Here is a 17,602-nt window from a genome sequence, read left to right on the forward strand (position 1 = left end):
TGAGACGGAGCAAAACCGATGTAAGCCACGATATCTCACAAAGTTGTGTATGGATTTGGATGAAACTTCGTGTAAGAGTTGGTGCGATTCGATTTTGGTTCACTTCCAGATCTAGATCCGGCCTAGAAGTGGGATACAAAACGTAAACTGTTCAGTCTGGAGGTATGTGCTGTTGTATCCCAGTCTCAAACTGACTGTTTGATTTGTGCAGTTATGGATATCTATATTAATATACAAAGAGTCCACAGTTGCCACGGGGATACACTGAGTGCAAGTTGGCTGCCCTCTGCACGAACATAACACCGAGACATTTGGTGCCACAAACGTGACCATGCGTAGCTCTGCGGCCATCTTTGATCATTATACATCATCATCATTAAACTGTAATTATACCATCTGGGCATCTCTGATCCGGATCTTCACCAAAATTGAATCAATTTTTCCTTCTCACACCCAACGTGTCCACCAAGTTTCGTCCGAAGCTGTCCATAACTTTTTGAGATATCCTCGCTCACTGGAAAGACGTCAAGTACACAACTCTGTGCAATTTACTTTTTACCTTCCGCATAGTAGTGTTCGCTAGATACTGCATGGGCAAATGAGCCTAAATATAATGTTTACCACTCGCAAGGAGTAAGATCATTTTGTTTTATTCCATCGATTCCAGTACCACAGCAAAATAATCCTAAAAAAAGGTAATGGGAATACACGTTCTTGGATCGAAAAGTTTCTATTGCAAACCGCAAGTCACGTGCTAGATTTAGATCGACCGAATACTGCATGTCTGTCCCACGGTCACCAGAAAGGTTCCACAGACTCTCTTCCTGGCGAGAGAATGATCTCGAGCTACATTCGCACCTGCGAGGTGTGCCAAGAGTACGTCAAGGTGGCAGTGCCGCTTTCAAAGAGCGATGGTGGTGGCCTCAGGGGTCTCTGGTACTGTATTGCACCTTGAGCCTCGTTTCAAGTGTCGTCACCCTATCGTAAACGTCATTGCACTTATTCTTCAGCTGACGCAAAACATCGTACTTGGGATTATGCGATGGAGGTGGTTTGGAGAGTCCGGGGCTATTCTCATGATATGATGCGGCACAGTTACTGCTCTGCAACTTTATATCATGGTATAAGCACCTTGTGACGACAAAGCTTGCAGGAAAAATTCGGATCATTACAGTAAAATACACGTGAACCACTAATTTCAAATCTCGACCAGAATGTGACCCCATTGGTTTCGAGCGAATCGACACACACACGCGCACAGACACCGAACCATCAACTAGCGAAAAGCATCGCCTGACGCATTTCTGTGGGCAATGTCACATTAAACAGCCCGGTGGTGTGTTCCATTACCAATCAAGCCGATTGGTAAGGAATACATCCCAGGTTGGCTATGCGGCAGTAGCGTGTACTTCACCTGCTCGACTGCACCACGATTCGTCTTTCTATACCCACAGGCCGCAAAAAAATTGGAGTATGGAACTTGAGAAAGATATTTCTTATTTTGTAAACAAACGATTTGGCATATTTCAGGCCACAAACGCCTCCATAATGCGAAGAAAGTCTAGTTGTGGTCAATGCAAGCTATCCGCCAGACGGCCATGATGGAAATTAGCCGCGTCGACCCGAGTTTATAACTATAATACAATGAATAATCGCGAGTCACAGATTCACAGTCCCAAACACTTCACATGTACATTCGAATCTTTTTCTCAATGGGTTTGCGGCAGAGCGGGCACAGTCTGAGGTCTTCACTACATTCGCTGCACGTGGCGTGTCCGCACATGAACACCGTGTTCAGCTGCCGCTCCATGCACAAGCTGCATGTGTACCGGTCGTCCAAGCTGGCATGATGCATCTGCGCTGTGACTTGATGCACCTCCGTCGGCACATTGCTCGCCAACGGCGAAGGCAGAGGCGAGAGTGGAAAGCTGGTCTCGAGCTCGGTGGAATCTTCAACGAGAATTGAAAAAAAAAACACAAAAACAATTAAACTACAAACAAATATGATGAGTGCATTCTCTCAACTAGCAACGGTACCCGCCCTATGGGCGGGGCTTCAATTGGGGAGCCCAAATGAAAAGGCAAAATATCAGAAATTGAAGGCTTTTTTTTATTTTAAACGATTCATATAAACATCCGTTGAATCATATCACACGCAAATCACCAAAATCTAAACAGTACATGGCGCCAATTTTGAAAAAAGATTGAATTCTGCAAAACGGAAGCGGCCGCTACACGTCTTTCTCAGTCGCACGTTTATGTGTGAAGAGTGCGCGCCGAATCTGTAACACGGAAGTGGCCGCTACACCTGTTTCTCAGTCGCTTTGCACACGCTGCCGTGCTACTTCGGAGCCGCACGTTTATATCGGAAGAGTTCGTCAGGAGTCGACATACTCTCTCCTTTACTCGGTGAGGCTGGGTGGTTTGCCATTGCCCTGATCCCCAGCAGTCATTCATGCCTGTAATTTGTAATTTGTCCAAAGTGCCAGCGATAACTTACCAGCCTTCACGAAGGACACCGTGGGCTCTTATATCGTCCACCAACTAATGATAGCATATGGAACACCTGGGTTAACATCCTTCCGAGGGACGATAAGTAGACGACGGTAAGTAGAATTTCAACAAAAGCCACATCACTGTTCATATCGGTAAATATTATTCCATCGTGTTTGGAAAAACAGGATAATTGGAAAACTTGGAAAATTGGGAAAAAAATTGGAAAAACAATATAGCCTATTTTACTCCAAGGGGTCCCAGGAATACCCACCCAAAATATCGTTGCAATCGGTTCAGCCGTTTTTGCGGTACCTTCGAACGGACAGACGGACATTTGGTGAATTATAGTAAAGAAGATAACGAACACGAGGAGCGAAACACGTATCGAATCTCCATCGTTCTGCATTGTCCAGGATCGTTTGATTAATCTTTCTCGCAGCGATGTTCCAAAGATCCTCTTTCCTCCTGCAATCTTTCATAAACTAGAGAGTTCATAGAACACCTTATCCCACACAACAATGAGAAACGAGGACATGGATAGGGTCTGCGCACAGCAAATGTGATTGGTCGAGATGACATAAAATGCTGTAATATTTTGTTCAAGTACTGCTACGAAAGGTTTTTGAAAGTGCCAAAAAGGCAACTTGCTCGGTCTGTACTCTGTCCCCCAAATACACCTACAGGACGCACAAGATCCCGCCTGCAACCCTCTTATGGTTAAACTGCCAAAATCAAGACTCTCTGCTCACCTTCACTCCTTCATTCCTCTTTTCTCCCGCCTCTGGAACAAACTCCCTCACTCTCTTCAATCCCACTCCTCCCTCCAGGTCTTTAAAACAGCTGTTCACCACCATCTCTTATCTTCCCCCATGCAAAACCTTGATCGTTTCTACCCCTGTTAATTCACCCCAGATCCACCTTTTTCAATCTCCGACTTCATTCCTGAAATTCCTAGTAGTGTCCATTTGTTATACCGTGTACACCCCCCACTACTCCTCCTTCCACAGATCTCCCCATGTCCCTGTTCTCTACTGTTGTGCTTGTGCGCTGTCCTCTCTCTCCACCTCTTGTCTCCCATTCCCTTTATTATACGTTTCATGTGTCACTTTATGTTTTTGTGTTTAATGTGTTTGCTCTTACATGAGCCTAGACTTTGGATAAAAATATAAAATAAAGATTTTAAAGGTCGTAGAGAAAAAAAATTGCGGAAGTTTACCGCCGTTGATGCAGCGCCTTTTACACCACCCTATCTAACACATTAAATTAGTTCTTCATGCTTGCTGTTTGTGTCCTTAATGACGTTCTGAAAAAGTCAGACAGAGTAAAGATATCATCCCACTCCTCTGTGCGCATGCGCGATCGGGCCAAATTCAGAGCCAAACTAGAACGGCACTCAGGAGAGAGCATACCTCCACCTGGTTGGCCATATCACTCAATGGTGAAGAACCACTTAAACAATTAAATAATTCTCATATCTGAATCCATATTCAGATCTTCACCAAAATCGAATCGATTCTTCGTTGTCACACACACAACCTCTCCACCAAGTTTCGTCCAAATCCGTCCATAACTTTTTGAGATATCCTGCTATGTATTGTTGTTGGCCCTATCTCCCAATGGTGAAGAATCACTTTTAAAATTCTAGTAGCCGGATCCGGATCCGGATCTTCACCAAAATCTAATCTAATAATTTCGCCTGGCTTGGCAAGCGATAGCAAGCCAACATCGAATCTAAAGCACCAAAATCTAATCGTTTCGTCCTTGTGACATACGCTACGTCTCTGCCAAATTTCGTCCGAATCCGTCCACAACTTTTTGAGATATTTTGTTCACAAACAAACAAACGGACAGGGGTGAAAACATAACCCCCATCCACCTTTGGTGGCGGAGGTAACTACTGCTAAACCGTCGGTTAGTTTCCGATTTATGTTCCTATTTGTGTTCAAAATATATAATTCAATTGAAATCAAGTTGTTCTTGGATCATAACCTGACATCTGTGGCCAGACAAAGTGAACCAATTGCTTAACGCCACTTTTCGCTTTGCATGCCTGGGGTAGATATTTAGTCATTTCATCAAATTGGATTAAAAAGCAAAGTGAATCTACTTACTCGGATGACGATCCAGCCGGTTTGTCACATTCATATTTTTCAATGCACTATGAATGAATATGCTCCCGGAATGACTCACGGAGTTTTCAGGTTAAATGGCGTATGCACGCAATGATTTACGTGGCGCAGGTGGTTATTCTGACAAAGAGCTCGCACGACGTGTTATTTGCCAAGTATAACGAGGAATGCGCAACCGATTCATTGAAAAGGTGCTCCTACAAGGGCATATTTACGGCAATCATTTTGTTTCGTCCTCACGGAATTGAAGCAATAACCGAAAAGCATCATTATTCATATACCGAGCGTAGATAAGGTCGTCACTTCCAAGTGACTGGTATCCCAGGGGTCACGGGTTCAGATGTGGTTGAAATCATCAGTATTAAAGAATTGGAATCTAAGCTTCAGCGGAATCGAGCGGAATCAAACTTCCATTGACCGACTGACATGGACACACACTTATATTTACCAAATCTTATCTTCTTCTCGATTGGAAGTTGGCATGTAATACATTTTCGCATCCTCTTGGTGCAATCTGCAAGAATAAGAGGGCGGGCAACACGGTGCTGCTACAGAAAGGAAGTCTTGGCCAAAAGGCAAAACACGAGCCGTCCACCAAAAAGCATGATGAAGTCCACGGAGTTAATTCATTAGCTATGACACAAAGGTGGCAGAAGTTTCCAATCATTGTTGGCACAATTTCACCCTGCCAGGCAGCCTCACATCCCATTTGCTGGATTGACTTCCATGATCAAAAGAACCGGTGCTCTGCTCAAATGTGGCTCATTTGGGAATGGAAGTTGCACTCTAATCCTGTCACTGCCTCCCCAACCCCCCACCCCTCTTCCCACTCCTAAGCTTACAACGCTCCTCATCGGGTGTTTCAGCATAAATTGCATCACGTGATTCACAGCCAATCACGGACAAGATATTGCTGCCTCCATGAAAGATACTGGCAAATTCACTGAAGCTGCATTTGTTCAAACAAGGATTAGATCAGATCACGAACCATGCTCTATACAGAGCGTCGGTGCTGTCAAAGCAATTTCAATGGCTCGGTTTACAATCCTAGATGGGTTGCCATACTGACACAGGAAGTCAGGGCAGGAATTTGTAATTTCTTCAGGATGCCAGCTGATAGTTAACCTACTCTTCGCGAAGGACTACCACCTGGGATCTAACGTCCGCCGACTAATGCTGGCAGATGGGATGCCCAGTTTAACATTCATCTGAGGGACGGCGCACACAATGATGAATCGACCTGCCCGTGAAACGCCGGGATGACAGTTTATAGCTGGGTCGGGTTTCAAAGCCAGGCCGCACAACTTAGAGGCGATTGCGCAGCCTTCCAGCTAGTCCGAACAAGGATGTAAAATACACAATTTGGTAACAAATGAATAAAAACCACCTTTAGGGGCCATTTTCCCCCGCAAAGCGGGGGTTGGCCTTTTTCGGGGACCGTGGTTGTTGTTGTTTTTTGGTCCCCTTTTTGAAGCAATGTTTTACGGCCGGATGCCCTTCCTTGACCCTTTTTTGTCGCCTTTTACGACAAACAGGGAAAATTGGTAACAAATGAATGAAACCGAGTAATTCTCAGCTTTTGAAATTTCACTTCTGGTCCTTTACATGTGTGATCATTGGATCCCCAAAAGGTGCACAAAGCTATCTGAAAATCGCGTCACTAAGGCAGACCTCCAAGACCACAGCTCCTACTTGACGACAAAGACCCACTAGCAATGTATGTCAGACCTTCACAGCCAATGCGGTGATTGCAGGGCAGGAATAAGATGAGCGACGTCAGTTCATTGCACACGACACACTCCTCTGGCTGTGGCGGTGCCTCGTTGGAATCGATCTCGTTCCTTGCATCGTCGGTACCCGACGTGTTGGACGTCAGGGTCGATGCTGGACTTGGCTCTCTGTCGAGACAAAGAACGAAGAAGGAATTTCATCACATGGCTACAGCAAAAGAGCAACATGAAGGGAGAATAAGAAGGATAAGTGGAATGGGAGGGGGCAAACGTGCTCCTCCAATTATACATTGAAAAGCAAAGGCTCTTTCGACTTTGTGCAGGTGTGATTAAGCAGATCTTAACCCCCTATTTGACAAGTTGTACTACAGTGCTATACAAGACAATTACATTTGATTTTAATGGCTTAGCTCGCCCGCGGAGAGTGTTATCCGTGAAAACTCATTTCTGGCTGGAAGGCCGTTGTCAGCACAGAGCAGCAAAAGCAGCCAAGTTTGGCGCTACAACTGTGGCTGGAGTGAGAAGCAGGGTCTGCTCGTCAAATATACTGGACAAAACAAGTGAGGGATTGCCTCTTCAAGTTATTTTTTTCTACGAGAAAAGAAAGTTACTTTTTTAACTTTTCAATAATTACCACCGTCCATGTGTATTCAATAACTGTGTGTAAAATGATAGCATGTGCAACTTGTTTTTCAGCTGTGGCACGATAATTTGTCTCGGTTGCTCTGAAACCAAAGTGTACATCGTGTATCTGCCATTCTGTAGGTTCAACTGAACTTTAAGAAGGCTTCTGATTATTTTTATTTTTTTAAAAGCATTATTTGACGTTTAGTACGCTCTCGGGTTCAATTACCAGCACGAGACGGCATCTCACCGTAGCTGAAGCAGGTCGAGCAGTGGGGTTGCTGCAAGCTGGACAGTCACAGAGAAATGTGGCAGCAAATTTGAATGTTCTGGCGTCATTTCCAGGTTGTGGAATCGCTTTAATGCGACAGGTAGCGTCGCAGAAAGGCCACGTTCAGGTCGACCACGTTCCACGACAGCCCGGCAGGACCACTACTTAAGCCTGTCGGTGAGGCGAAACCCCTTTTCTGGTGCTGAAAGGCTGAATACTGATTCTCGCCAAGCAACTGAGATACTAATTTCTGCACTGACTGTTAGGAACAGGCTTCACGCATCCAATGTTCGCGCTCGTCGTCCAGCTGTGCGTCCCATACTCACGCGACTCCATCGTATAGCAAGGAATCACTGGGCCAATGACCATGTGAATTGGCAACTGCGCAACTGGCGTCTTGTTCTTTTCACGGATGATTCACGTTTTTGTGTTGACTTCCATGATGGTCGTAGACGTGTGTGGCGCTCATCAGGAGAGAGATATGCCAATTGTTGTGTTACTGAGCATGACCGTTTTGGTGGTGGCTCAGTTATGGTATGGGCTGGCATTGACGGTCGGACGGACCTGCACGTAATTGAAGGAACGCTGACCGGTGTACGATTTCGGAACGAGGTTCTGGATCCCATTGTTCGACCATTTGCCGGCGCAGTGGGACACGACTTTGTTTTAATGGACGACAATGCACGCCCACGCAGGCCTCGCGTTGTCGACCATTACCTTGAGAGGGAGACCATCAGCCGCATGGACTGGCCAAGCCGTTCTCCGGACTTAAACCCGATAGAGCATGCTTGGGACATGCTACAGCGTCTTGTTTCTGATAGCATACACCTTCCTGCAAATCGTCAGCAACCGATTGCCGCACTTCTTGAGGAATGGCCAAGGATCCCACAAATAAGCTTCAGGCGCCTGATTCGCAGCATGTCGAGGCGGTGTCGTGCTGTTATTGGAGCCCATAGTGGACACACATCTTATTGAGACTGTTAGCAAGACATTTTTAGTGACTGAATTATTGGCCCCAGAGTGAATTTCGCATTGATTTTGGGGGTTGCTGGATGAAACGAATAATTGCTCCGTTATGCTTGGATGAACTTGCTCATATTCTTTTTCAAGTTGTAAACAAATTGTTCTGTTATGTTTTAGTATCGAGAATACCAATGAAATATTTTTCCACGTGAAAATAAATGAAATGAAAATTATGATCCCTAACTTATTTTGTCCCGTATGTTATGAATGCCAGAAACGTTGGACGTTAAAGATCTTACGGTGTCCTTCACGAGGAGTAGGTGAATTATGAACACCATGAACAAATTACAAACTCTAACCTACAGGGGGCGTTGCATTCAGTTCAGAAAGCGCAGCCATGCCCTAAGCCAATTATGCTACTCGCAGCCTTGTGCTGCACATGTGTAGAAGAAGAAGAAGAATACCAGAAGGCAGAAAAGCTTATGCATGATTTTTAATGTGCAATGTCCCAGCTGTCTCTCTACATCTGCAAGTGTGGACCGGACAGGATGGTCTGCGGATGACACATGCCGTTGGTCAGGATATACATGGCAACATCTGTTGTGGCACAAGGTTCCTGATGCCACAACAGTCAAGAGGTCTCGCACGAGTGTTCCCCCAAATGTAAGTTCATGGACCGGACCTTATTCACATGGGTAGTGGTCTTGAATAAATTGTGCTTTTCCAAAGAATTTGAGTTACAATGTCATCCTTACAAAATTGGCAAGGGATCATCCATTTATTACATACAGTGGGTGTAGGTAGTTCAAGCCAGTTTGTATACAGGAAGTATAAAAGGTGTGTTCATGCACATTCTTTTTAGACTATAGAGTAACCTTGCATTTGCCCACAGGTGCTCAATTTTCAGATACCCTGGCCTAGGTCTGCCTTCCCTTTCCTCAGCATCACTTAAATGAGCATAAACAAATACTGTAAATGAGAGTTCCCTCACAAGGAACTTAAAATGCAGGAGGCCATTAGGTCCATTAAGCCTGTGCAATGATTATTAAACAACCTATGGCTGTTTGATTGTGCTCTATCCTTTTTCCGGTGTATTGACACAGAAAATAACCCTCAGGCTCATCCTGTTGCTGAAAAAGGAGCATCGAATGAACCCACCTATCTATTAATCCATGGCCATCCAGTGGAAGAGGTGCAATCGCTTGAACCTCTAGACCTCACCTCACCTTCAGTCGCGACCTCTTCTGGGATGGCCATACAGCAAAGCTGGCCTCCAACGCCATAAAATGACTGGACATCCTCTGTCGTTCCAAGTCATCGCACGGGGAAAAAAATCAGAGCTACACAGCCTACAAGTCCATTGTCTGTAGCTCAATGGAGTACTGCTCTCCCTTATGGGTTGGTGCCTCAGCATCACATCCGTGTTTCCCTGATTGAGTGGATTCTAAAGATATCAGCACCCCTTCCCCTCACCCCTGGTTAAGACTTCAAAATTCAGGCTTTACTGCCCACCTCCAAACTCTCTCTTTGTCCCAATTCAGCAGACTCGGTGGTGGTATAATGGTTAGAGTGTCCGCTCCGAATCTGGGAGGTCGAGTCATACCAAAGACTAAAAATGGTACGTGCTGCTTCTTTGCTCGACACTTAGAATTAAAAAGGACAAGAGCATGGACATTCCCCATAGGTTGACATCCATGGGGAAGAGGAAATTCCTTCTGAGTGCAATTGTTGTGACGTTGCTGATACCCAGTGTCCCGGGAATTGATGGCACTTCCCCCAAGCTCAGTGGCTGTGTTGTCTCGTCTAATAGTCCTGTGTTCGACAGAGTGCTGTCCTAGTTTATAAATTTTTGTTTTGAGGGTTATTTTCAGAATAATCACTGAGCCTCGGCCAGCTTCCAACCGTAGTTTGTTTGCATTAACATTCCCAAGGATGTTTTTTAAGATCTCCTTGAGGTTCTTCTTCATCATTCTCGTTGCTTCAATTATTGTCACTGGTACATCAGCATTCTTCAACTTCGAAGATATTTTGACTTCCTTTTTGAGATGCTGGTATATGGTCATTCATTTTCTTGTTTTCTCCATTGTTTGAACCAAGAATAAAGTGGTGCATACCATATTACCATAACCTTGTTACCATTTCAGCTTTTGTCATCAAATTTTCAACGAACTTTTTAATGATAATATGGAGAAGACCAATTCATAATTGGGTCAAAATGTCAAAGGGCAAGGTCACAGTAAGCACAAATAGGCCTCGATAGTCCTTCCACCACGCAGCATGAGACAGCCGAGTTTTTTTTTTTTATTGCTTCCGTGTTTCTCTTTTTACCATTTGAGCTTTTGTCAAATTTTCAACAAACTTTATTATGAGAATGTGGAAAAAACTAATTAATAAAACTTTCAATTTTATTTTTACCCTCGCCAGGGGATTGATTGATTTGATTGTATTGCATTTAAGTCCATTTGTCGGTCTATTTGTTACTTGCAAAATCGAAGATTTTAAAAGTATATTGGTCGGTTGCGTTTGTTATTGTCTGTCTATTTGTTTGTTTGTCACCGGCCTACAGGTCACAATTCTAAACCGATCGTCATGAAACGTCACCAAGTTGTAGAGGTCATCACAATTGAGAAGCCTATTGATTTTGAGGTCAAAGGTCATCTGGAGGTCCAATTTCTAAAATCGCCATTTTAAATCCGATTGACTTGAAAATTTAACAGCTTTTGTATATTGAGTCATTAATTGGAAAACCAACTATTTTTAGGTTAAAGGTCAACTCAAGATCAAACTTCCAAAACCATCAATTTTCATCTTAAAAATCATCAATATTCATCCGATTGACTTGAAAATTTAACAGCATTTGCATAGTGCCTCACTGAATTGGGAAACCATCTATTTTTGGGGTCAAAAGGTCAAAGGCCAACTTCTAAAATCATCAATTTTCATCTAAAAATCATCACTTTTCATCCTATTGACATGAGCTTTGATCAAGATCATCAATATTGCTCTTGGTGAAATGGACAATTTGCTGAATCAATTGCAACCTTTTTTCGGGGGGGGGGGGGGGGGGCGGGGGTGGATTTTGCAAGTGTCGTGCTCTGCCTGACGTCTTCTTGTTTGTTTGTCTGTTTGTCCGCACAGAATAAATACGATTTTCTCTGCAACTGTTTGTCCGATTGACAGGAACTATTCACCATAGGTGCAACTCCACCTGTAGATATTTTTTTACTGATAATTATGACGTAATAGGTCACGTGGTACGGGCGCCATCTTGGAAAAAAAACCCAAAAAATTGCACCTCTATATCTCCGAAAGCGCCGCATAGAGAAATTGAGACATGGCTCATTATAAAGAACTCTCCATGGGGAATAACATATGTTAATGATATCATAGGTTCCTCCATTATGATGTCACAATTCGACAAGTACAAAACTTTATCCGATCAAGATGAAATTTATTGAGTGCCATCTATGGATAAATTGGTGGTGAAAAAAAATTAATGATGACGTCATCGGTGACGTGGTTCGGCCGCCATATTTGTTTTATCACAAAAGTCTTAAAAATCACTAAAACATGTCCTTGCGAGTGTCTGCAATTTCTGATTGCTCTTTCTTGTTTAGCTCGTTTTCATCAAGTTTCTTTGAGTACAAAGCAGACGCAGATGGGCTTTACATTTTTAGATGTTTTGTAGTTTCTCTTTAATTTGCCGATTAAGTCAAGAACACACCCATATGTGTTTCAGCGGTTATGAGGAATGCTCGGGTTACATGTGTTGTTGTAAAGCCGTTAACAATGGCTAAATTGTGATGTTTCTATTCCACTCACTGGTGCCTCCGTGCACAGTTGAGAAGTAACTGGACAGCTCGGGGTTCTTGGATGAGATCGGTGACCACCTGTCCTTGACGGTTCTTTAGCGTGATGTCTGCACCATGTAGAGCAAAGCATAGTGCAACAGCAATAGGTACTGGGGGATCAAAGCCATCAAGAAGCCCAGAGGATCTCAACTGTAAAAGGAAATATCAACAAAATGCGTGTGTTATATCATCTCAAAAATAATAGTCCTCATGAAGTCAGCTTACTGTGTTTGCTCTACGAAGAAAGGTCTTGGCGAATTAATCAATTATCTGATAAACCTTTAACTTATTATTTTTAAATGGTCCCAACATTTCAGGACCCAGCGAGGAAAAGATACCTCTTCCATAATTGCCTCGTCACATGGACCTGTCCGTCTGTCACTACGGGTCGAGCCAGATGCACCGGGTGTCATGTTGGCACGGAAGTTCCATGGGGCCACGGCAAGGTGAAGAGAAGTATCGCCACTCTCGTCCTGTACATTGAGATCTGCACCAGCCATCACCAGAAGCTGTACCATCGATGTGTGGCCTTCAGAAGCTGCAAGATGCAGAGGTGTTTTCTTGGCACATGTCTGCAAGTTGAGATCACTGTGATCCTGTCAATGAGGGTAAAAAAAGAAGAATAGGAAAAGCAGGATAGCCTGAGCACTTTGTACTACTTCACTTGAAAGGTGAAACTTTGAGCCAAGTTTCGTTATAAGGTGTACCATGAAAGAAAAAAAAGTTTTCTCTCATATCTATCTAGACAATAGGGGTAGGTAAGGTAGGGAAATTTTTTATATATTGTCTTGTTCTGGACAGAATGTCCCATTAATTTGCGGTATGGGCTAACACCGCCGGGTGACGAATAGCCGAAACAGTCCTTAATGTCTGAGGAGCGCAGCTGAAACTGGTGGTTTTTATGGTGTGTGCGGGAGAAGGCACCAAAGTGCTTACCTGCACGAAACACACGGGTTGATTCTCGAAACTCGCAACAAAGAAACACAACAAATGAAATGCAACACAATAATGGTTTAATAAAAATTAATGCAACACAAAAATGGTGAAATGAAAGGTGAGGTAAAACTAAATCCTAATTTTGAGACATCTCCACTCAGACACAAATACAGACAAGGAGAAGGAGAAAATAAAATAAATGTTCTTGCTAGTCGGCCGGCACTCAGCTCTGGTCTCGATGAGCACTTTGGTGGGGTCGGTCGAGGAGCGGACTGCGCATCAAAGCGCCCAAAAATGGCGCCGGTGAATCGCGCGAGCACACCAGGCCATGCAGCAGGCAGCCAAACATCTCCCACTCAATCCCGGGCCAGCCAGCACAACACGGTCCTCAGCTCCGCCAACACCTCCTACTTCGACAATTCAAAAGTTCCACAACGGCTCTGAAAGCTCTCTTCACAAGTGCACGTGGGCCACAAGCAGCCGAGCCACCCGAGACAATGACCAAGAGAGAGAGGGAGAGAGTCTTCTTCTTCCTGCTCTTGAACCTTCTCGCTCTGACGTCACGTCCACCAACGGCCGAGCGCTATTGGATTACCCCATCTCCACGACCAATGCGAAACTTCGGGGCATGGCCTGCTGGCTTTCCTTGGCTTGAGCGTCATTAAGGCGTGGCTACTCGCCGATCGGCAATGTCCGGCACTGTCGGTGGTTATGGTGATTTAATGGACGTTTCTTGTTATTGTTGTTTGTAAAAACGTAGGAAAAGGTCACAGGGGAAAATCACATACTGGGAGAAACTAGCCTTAGACCCTCCCTAGTTAACATAGCTCCACCCCCGTGTGAAGACACAAAACAATCTTAACACGGAATAGCCCGGGTGAGGGCTAAATTAGCCCCCCCTCGAAATTTTTCGCGATAATTTTTTAACGCAAAAAGATCTCGCGCTGAAATTTCATGACTTTTGTCTTTCACATCTCGCGCACATTTTAAGACCCTATTTGCGAAAATCGGGGGTACGGTTGCGGAGATATAGCACATATTCGTGACCAACGTCACAAAAAAATGGCGGTTTCCAATGATTTTGTGTGTACAATGTATGGGTTTTACAAGAAGTGTTGTCAGAAGAATGTTTTTTTCTGTTTTTCCTCAGATAACATCCCTTTTGGCTATCATCAACTATTCTAGATAACAAAACAATGAAAAACAAAAGATTTAAAAACAAAGAAATACATAAGAAATTAAAAACAAAGAAATACATAAGAATTGGGAAACAAAGAGAGAAACAAGAAAATTATCAATCTAAAAAAATGTCAGTGGACAAATAATTTCACATTTTTCATATTGTTGATAGTGGATTATAATGAATTATTCTAGATATACAAAAATTAAATACATAGTGATAGAATAAAACAAAGAAGTGCACAAGAAAATTAGTAACATAATAATATAGCAAAAACGACTATTTTCGAATTGCATGTACATTGTGATCCATGGGACTGCATTTTCACACCTTGTGTCTCTGCTTACTCAAGTCTTTTATAAACAGGTTTATTTACTGATACTAATCCCTGCCTAATCTGTTCCTAATCCCTTCCTAACCTGTTCTGAGAAAGACAAAAGAGTAAATTGACACTGTTGATAAGCATCACTTCTTGTTCCTACTAATCTGCTTCTACTCTCCTTTCAGCATCCCCATTCAATATTTATACACTGTATCTAGTGAACAAGTGAACTTGTATGTTGTCTATTTAGTCCATACAACGATTCAACTGTTCTAGTCATTACTTGTTCAGCTAGTGCTGAAGAGACATCACATCTTTCTCAATTTTGGATTCGTTAGAATTTATCATTTGGATGATTATCACCAATCATGGCTTCAACATCAAGTGGTGTTCCCAGGAAAAGAACAACAAAGGTGAGTTACAGATTTTCACTTACAGTATTTCTTTGAGCCACTTGAATAATATTGATTCTTCATTCAGATATTTTTTGATGTGTTATTTGATGACAATAATGCATTTCTTATGGCATGTAAATTGAGTAATTGATATTTTATATTCTATTTCATTTCATTTATTTATTTTTATATCCAAAGTAAAAAAAAGGAAAATAAGAAAGTGAGCATAATTTAGAATGTAAATATACTATTCATAAAAATCATAACATTTGAAAATAGTGAAACATTGTCAACATATAAAACCAAACATTATTCTAATTAGTATTGTTTATATCCTTTGTCATTTCAGCGTAAACATGTTGAGCCTGAACCTCCACCTCCGCCTCAGCCAGAACCTGTGCCTGAACCTGAGCATGAACTTGACCTGGAGATGCAACTATTTCAGCAATTTCGACAGTTCGAAAGTGACGACGATGACTACGACGAGCTGGTTGGTCGCCTTTCTCCAGAGGAGTCAGATGATGAATACTTAGAACATGCAGATGAACCCCCTGCCGAAGATCCTGAAGCGGAGGAGGTGAATCCCTTTCAACCAAAGAGAGCTCTCAGAGCAGTGAACAGCGTCGACACCTCGTTAGATCCTGAGAACTATGATCCATGGACTTTACCTCATCCTCCAGAATGCTATCATCAACAAGATGATACACAAGCAAGCCACTTGCCACAAGCAAGAGGACGACAGAATATTGCCAATGCCTTGGCAGGAATTCCTGGTGTCAATCGGAATGCAAGACATGCAGATACTCCTGTGAAAGCCTGGGGGTGCTTCTTCTCTGACGACATGCTTGCTGTTGTTTTGACCAACACAAACAAAAAGATCAACAAGTACCTTTCCAATTTGACCCCAGAAGTACGCAACTCGGACAAGAATTCGTACCTTCGTGAAGCATCGGCAACGGAAATAAGAGCATTGCTGGGCATGCTCTACTACAGAGGAATGCTCGGTCAGAATCTGCTAGACGTCAAATGGCTCTTTGGCGATCGAGTTGGTCATCTGGTTTTCGGCGCTACAATGAGCAAGAACCGATTCAAGTTTCTGCTTACCAAATTGTCATTCGATGATAAGGACACAAGACCAGAGCGATGGAGAAACGATCGTTTCGCGAGCTCCATGACTTGCTGAACAGGAATTGTGCAGAGGCCCTGATACCCAGTGATTTCATCACGATTGATGAAACCTTGTATCCAATGCGATCCGGAATTTCGTTCAGGCAATACAACAGGAGCAAGCCGGCAAAGTATGGCCTACTGTTTCGCTCGCTGAACGATGCAAGACATCCTTACACGTTCTTCAGTCTACCATATGCAGGGAAGCCAACCGGTGACCACCCTACCCACCACTATGTGACAGGAACTGAAGAGGTAGTCAAGTACCTCATAAATCAAATGGAGGAGCACCAGCAGTTGCGAGGCCGCAATCTCACCATTCATCGGCTGTACATGTCACTCCCACTCACAGAATGGTTATTCGAAAAAGGAATAACAGTCACAGGCACAATACAAACAAACAGAAAGGGGTTACCCCAAGAAATGAAGACGACTGATGGACGAGAGGAGCATTCCTACAAAGTTGCTTGGTTCAGGGAAAACAAGAACGTGAGCCTCCACTCATACGTGGTAAACACCAAGTCATCAGGGACAAAGAACGTACTGTTGGTCACATCCATGAAACCCATCCTCGGAGTCACAAAAGACGATGGGAAACAGAAGCCGGCTGCATACAAACTGTACGACTACACAAAGGGGGGGACGGATGTCATTGATCAACGGGCAATGAGTTTCACCTGCAAGCCGAAATCCAACCGGTGGACAATTGTGGCCTTAGCATACCTCCTCGATACCTGCCGAGTCAACGCACTGACGATCTATGCTCTCAACAAAGGAGAGAAACCACGAGAGCTCGATTCGTTCGACTTTGGACTGACGTTAGCCGAGCAACTGACTACCCCTTTCATACAGGCGCGTCCTCTTCGGGGATTATCGACACCCATTGCCCAAAAGATGAAGAGAGCACTAGGAACAGAGGCAGCCGGCGTGCAACATCGAGAGCCAGGGGGAGATCTGTTGGACCATCATGGCGATTCTCGTCGTCGTTGCAGGGCCTGCTTAGATCAGTCACATGGAGAAGGACATAAACTGAGGAAAAAGGCCATGCCAAAGAATCCAAGCCAGTGCCAGGTTTGTGGTGAGGCATGTTGCAAAGAACATACTGTTCACTTCTGTCTGGCATGCTATGCAAAACAAAACTAACTGAAAGAAAAAGGAAGAAAATTGGACTTCATGCTGAAAAAGGGACTTTCAGGATTATCAATAATTGTCAGGTGTCTCTTACATTTTGTAAACAATAACAATCTCGATTTGATTATGATATTGATCTAATTTGCACATCTCTTCATACATAAATTACAGTACGCCAAGTTCAAATGATTACATGTATGCCAGTCAAGATTGCATACATGTATACTTATTAGTTATTACCAGATAAAGAAATGTTTGCCATCTTTTCCATCTACAATTTTAGGGTACAGTACAGTCCATGATTTGCATAAATTAGATCGAGTTAGACTTTGAAGATACAAGGGTACAGTTGTTTGTTCCTGTCATTCAATATTGTTTTCAGTCATTTAGTAGTCAGATCATATCAA

The 17,602-nt window shown here is 43.5% G+C and overlaps 2 protein-coding genes across 3 annotated transcripts in view; one reads left to right on the top strand and one right to left on the bottom strand.

Moving 5' to 3' along the window:
• Positions 1-634: 634 nt before the first annotated feature.
• Positions 635-17,602, bottom strand: part of MIB2 (MIB E3 ubiquitin protein ligase 2) — a 71,162-nt gene continuing 54,194 nt past the window's right edge. For both annotated transcript variants that reach the window (XM_068121238.2, XM_068121239.2), the window contains 5 exons: positions 12,403-12,660; positions 12,036-12,214; positions 6,354-6,523; positions 5,074-5,139; positions 635-1,950 (listed from right to left, as the gene is read on the bottom strand). In XM_068121238.2, coding sequence (XP_067977339.2) covers positions 1,685-1,950; positions 5,074-5,139; positions 6,354-6,523; positions 12,036-12,214; positions 12,403-12,660 — 939 coding nt within the window. In that variant the 3' untranslated portion in view covers positions 635-1,684. The remainder of the gene's footprint in view (positions 1,951-5,073; positions 5,140-6,353; positions 6,524-12,035; positions 12,215-12,402; positions 12,661-17,602) is intronic.
• On the top strand, positions 14,803-16,188 carry LOC137430395 (uncharacterized). The gene is made up of 2 exons (XM_068121240.2): positions 14,803-14,915; positions 15,247-16,188. Exons 1-2 carry the CDS (start codon positions 14,871-14,873, stop codon positions 16,078-16,080), a joined length of 879 nt encoding a protein of 292 aa, XP_067977341.1. The 5' UTR covers positions 14,803-14,870; the 3' UTR covers positions 16,081-16,188.

The sequence above is a fragment of the Myxine glutinosa genome, chromosome 6 (genome assembly GCF_964187855.1).
Source record: "Myxine glutinosa chromosome 6, kmMyxGlut1.1, whole genome shotgun sequence".
NCBI classification, from domain to species: Eukaryota; Metazoa; Chordata; class Myxini; order Myxiniformes; family Myxinidae; genus Myxine; species Myxine glutinosa.

Bases quoted from the DNA above. Each gene is read 5' to 3' on its own strand.
- LOC137430395 (XM_068121240.2), top strand. From the start codon at position 14,871: ATGGCTTCAACATCAAGTGGTGTTCCCAGGAAAAGAACAACAAAG. The intron at 14,916-15,246 runs GTGAGTTACAGA...TTGTCATTTCAG, and splicing joins CCAGGAAAAGAACAACAAAG to CGTAAACATGTTGAGCCTGA.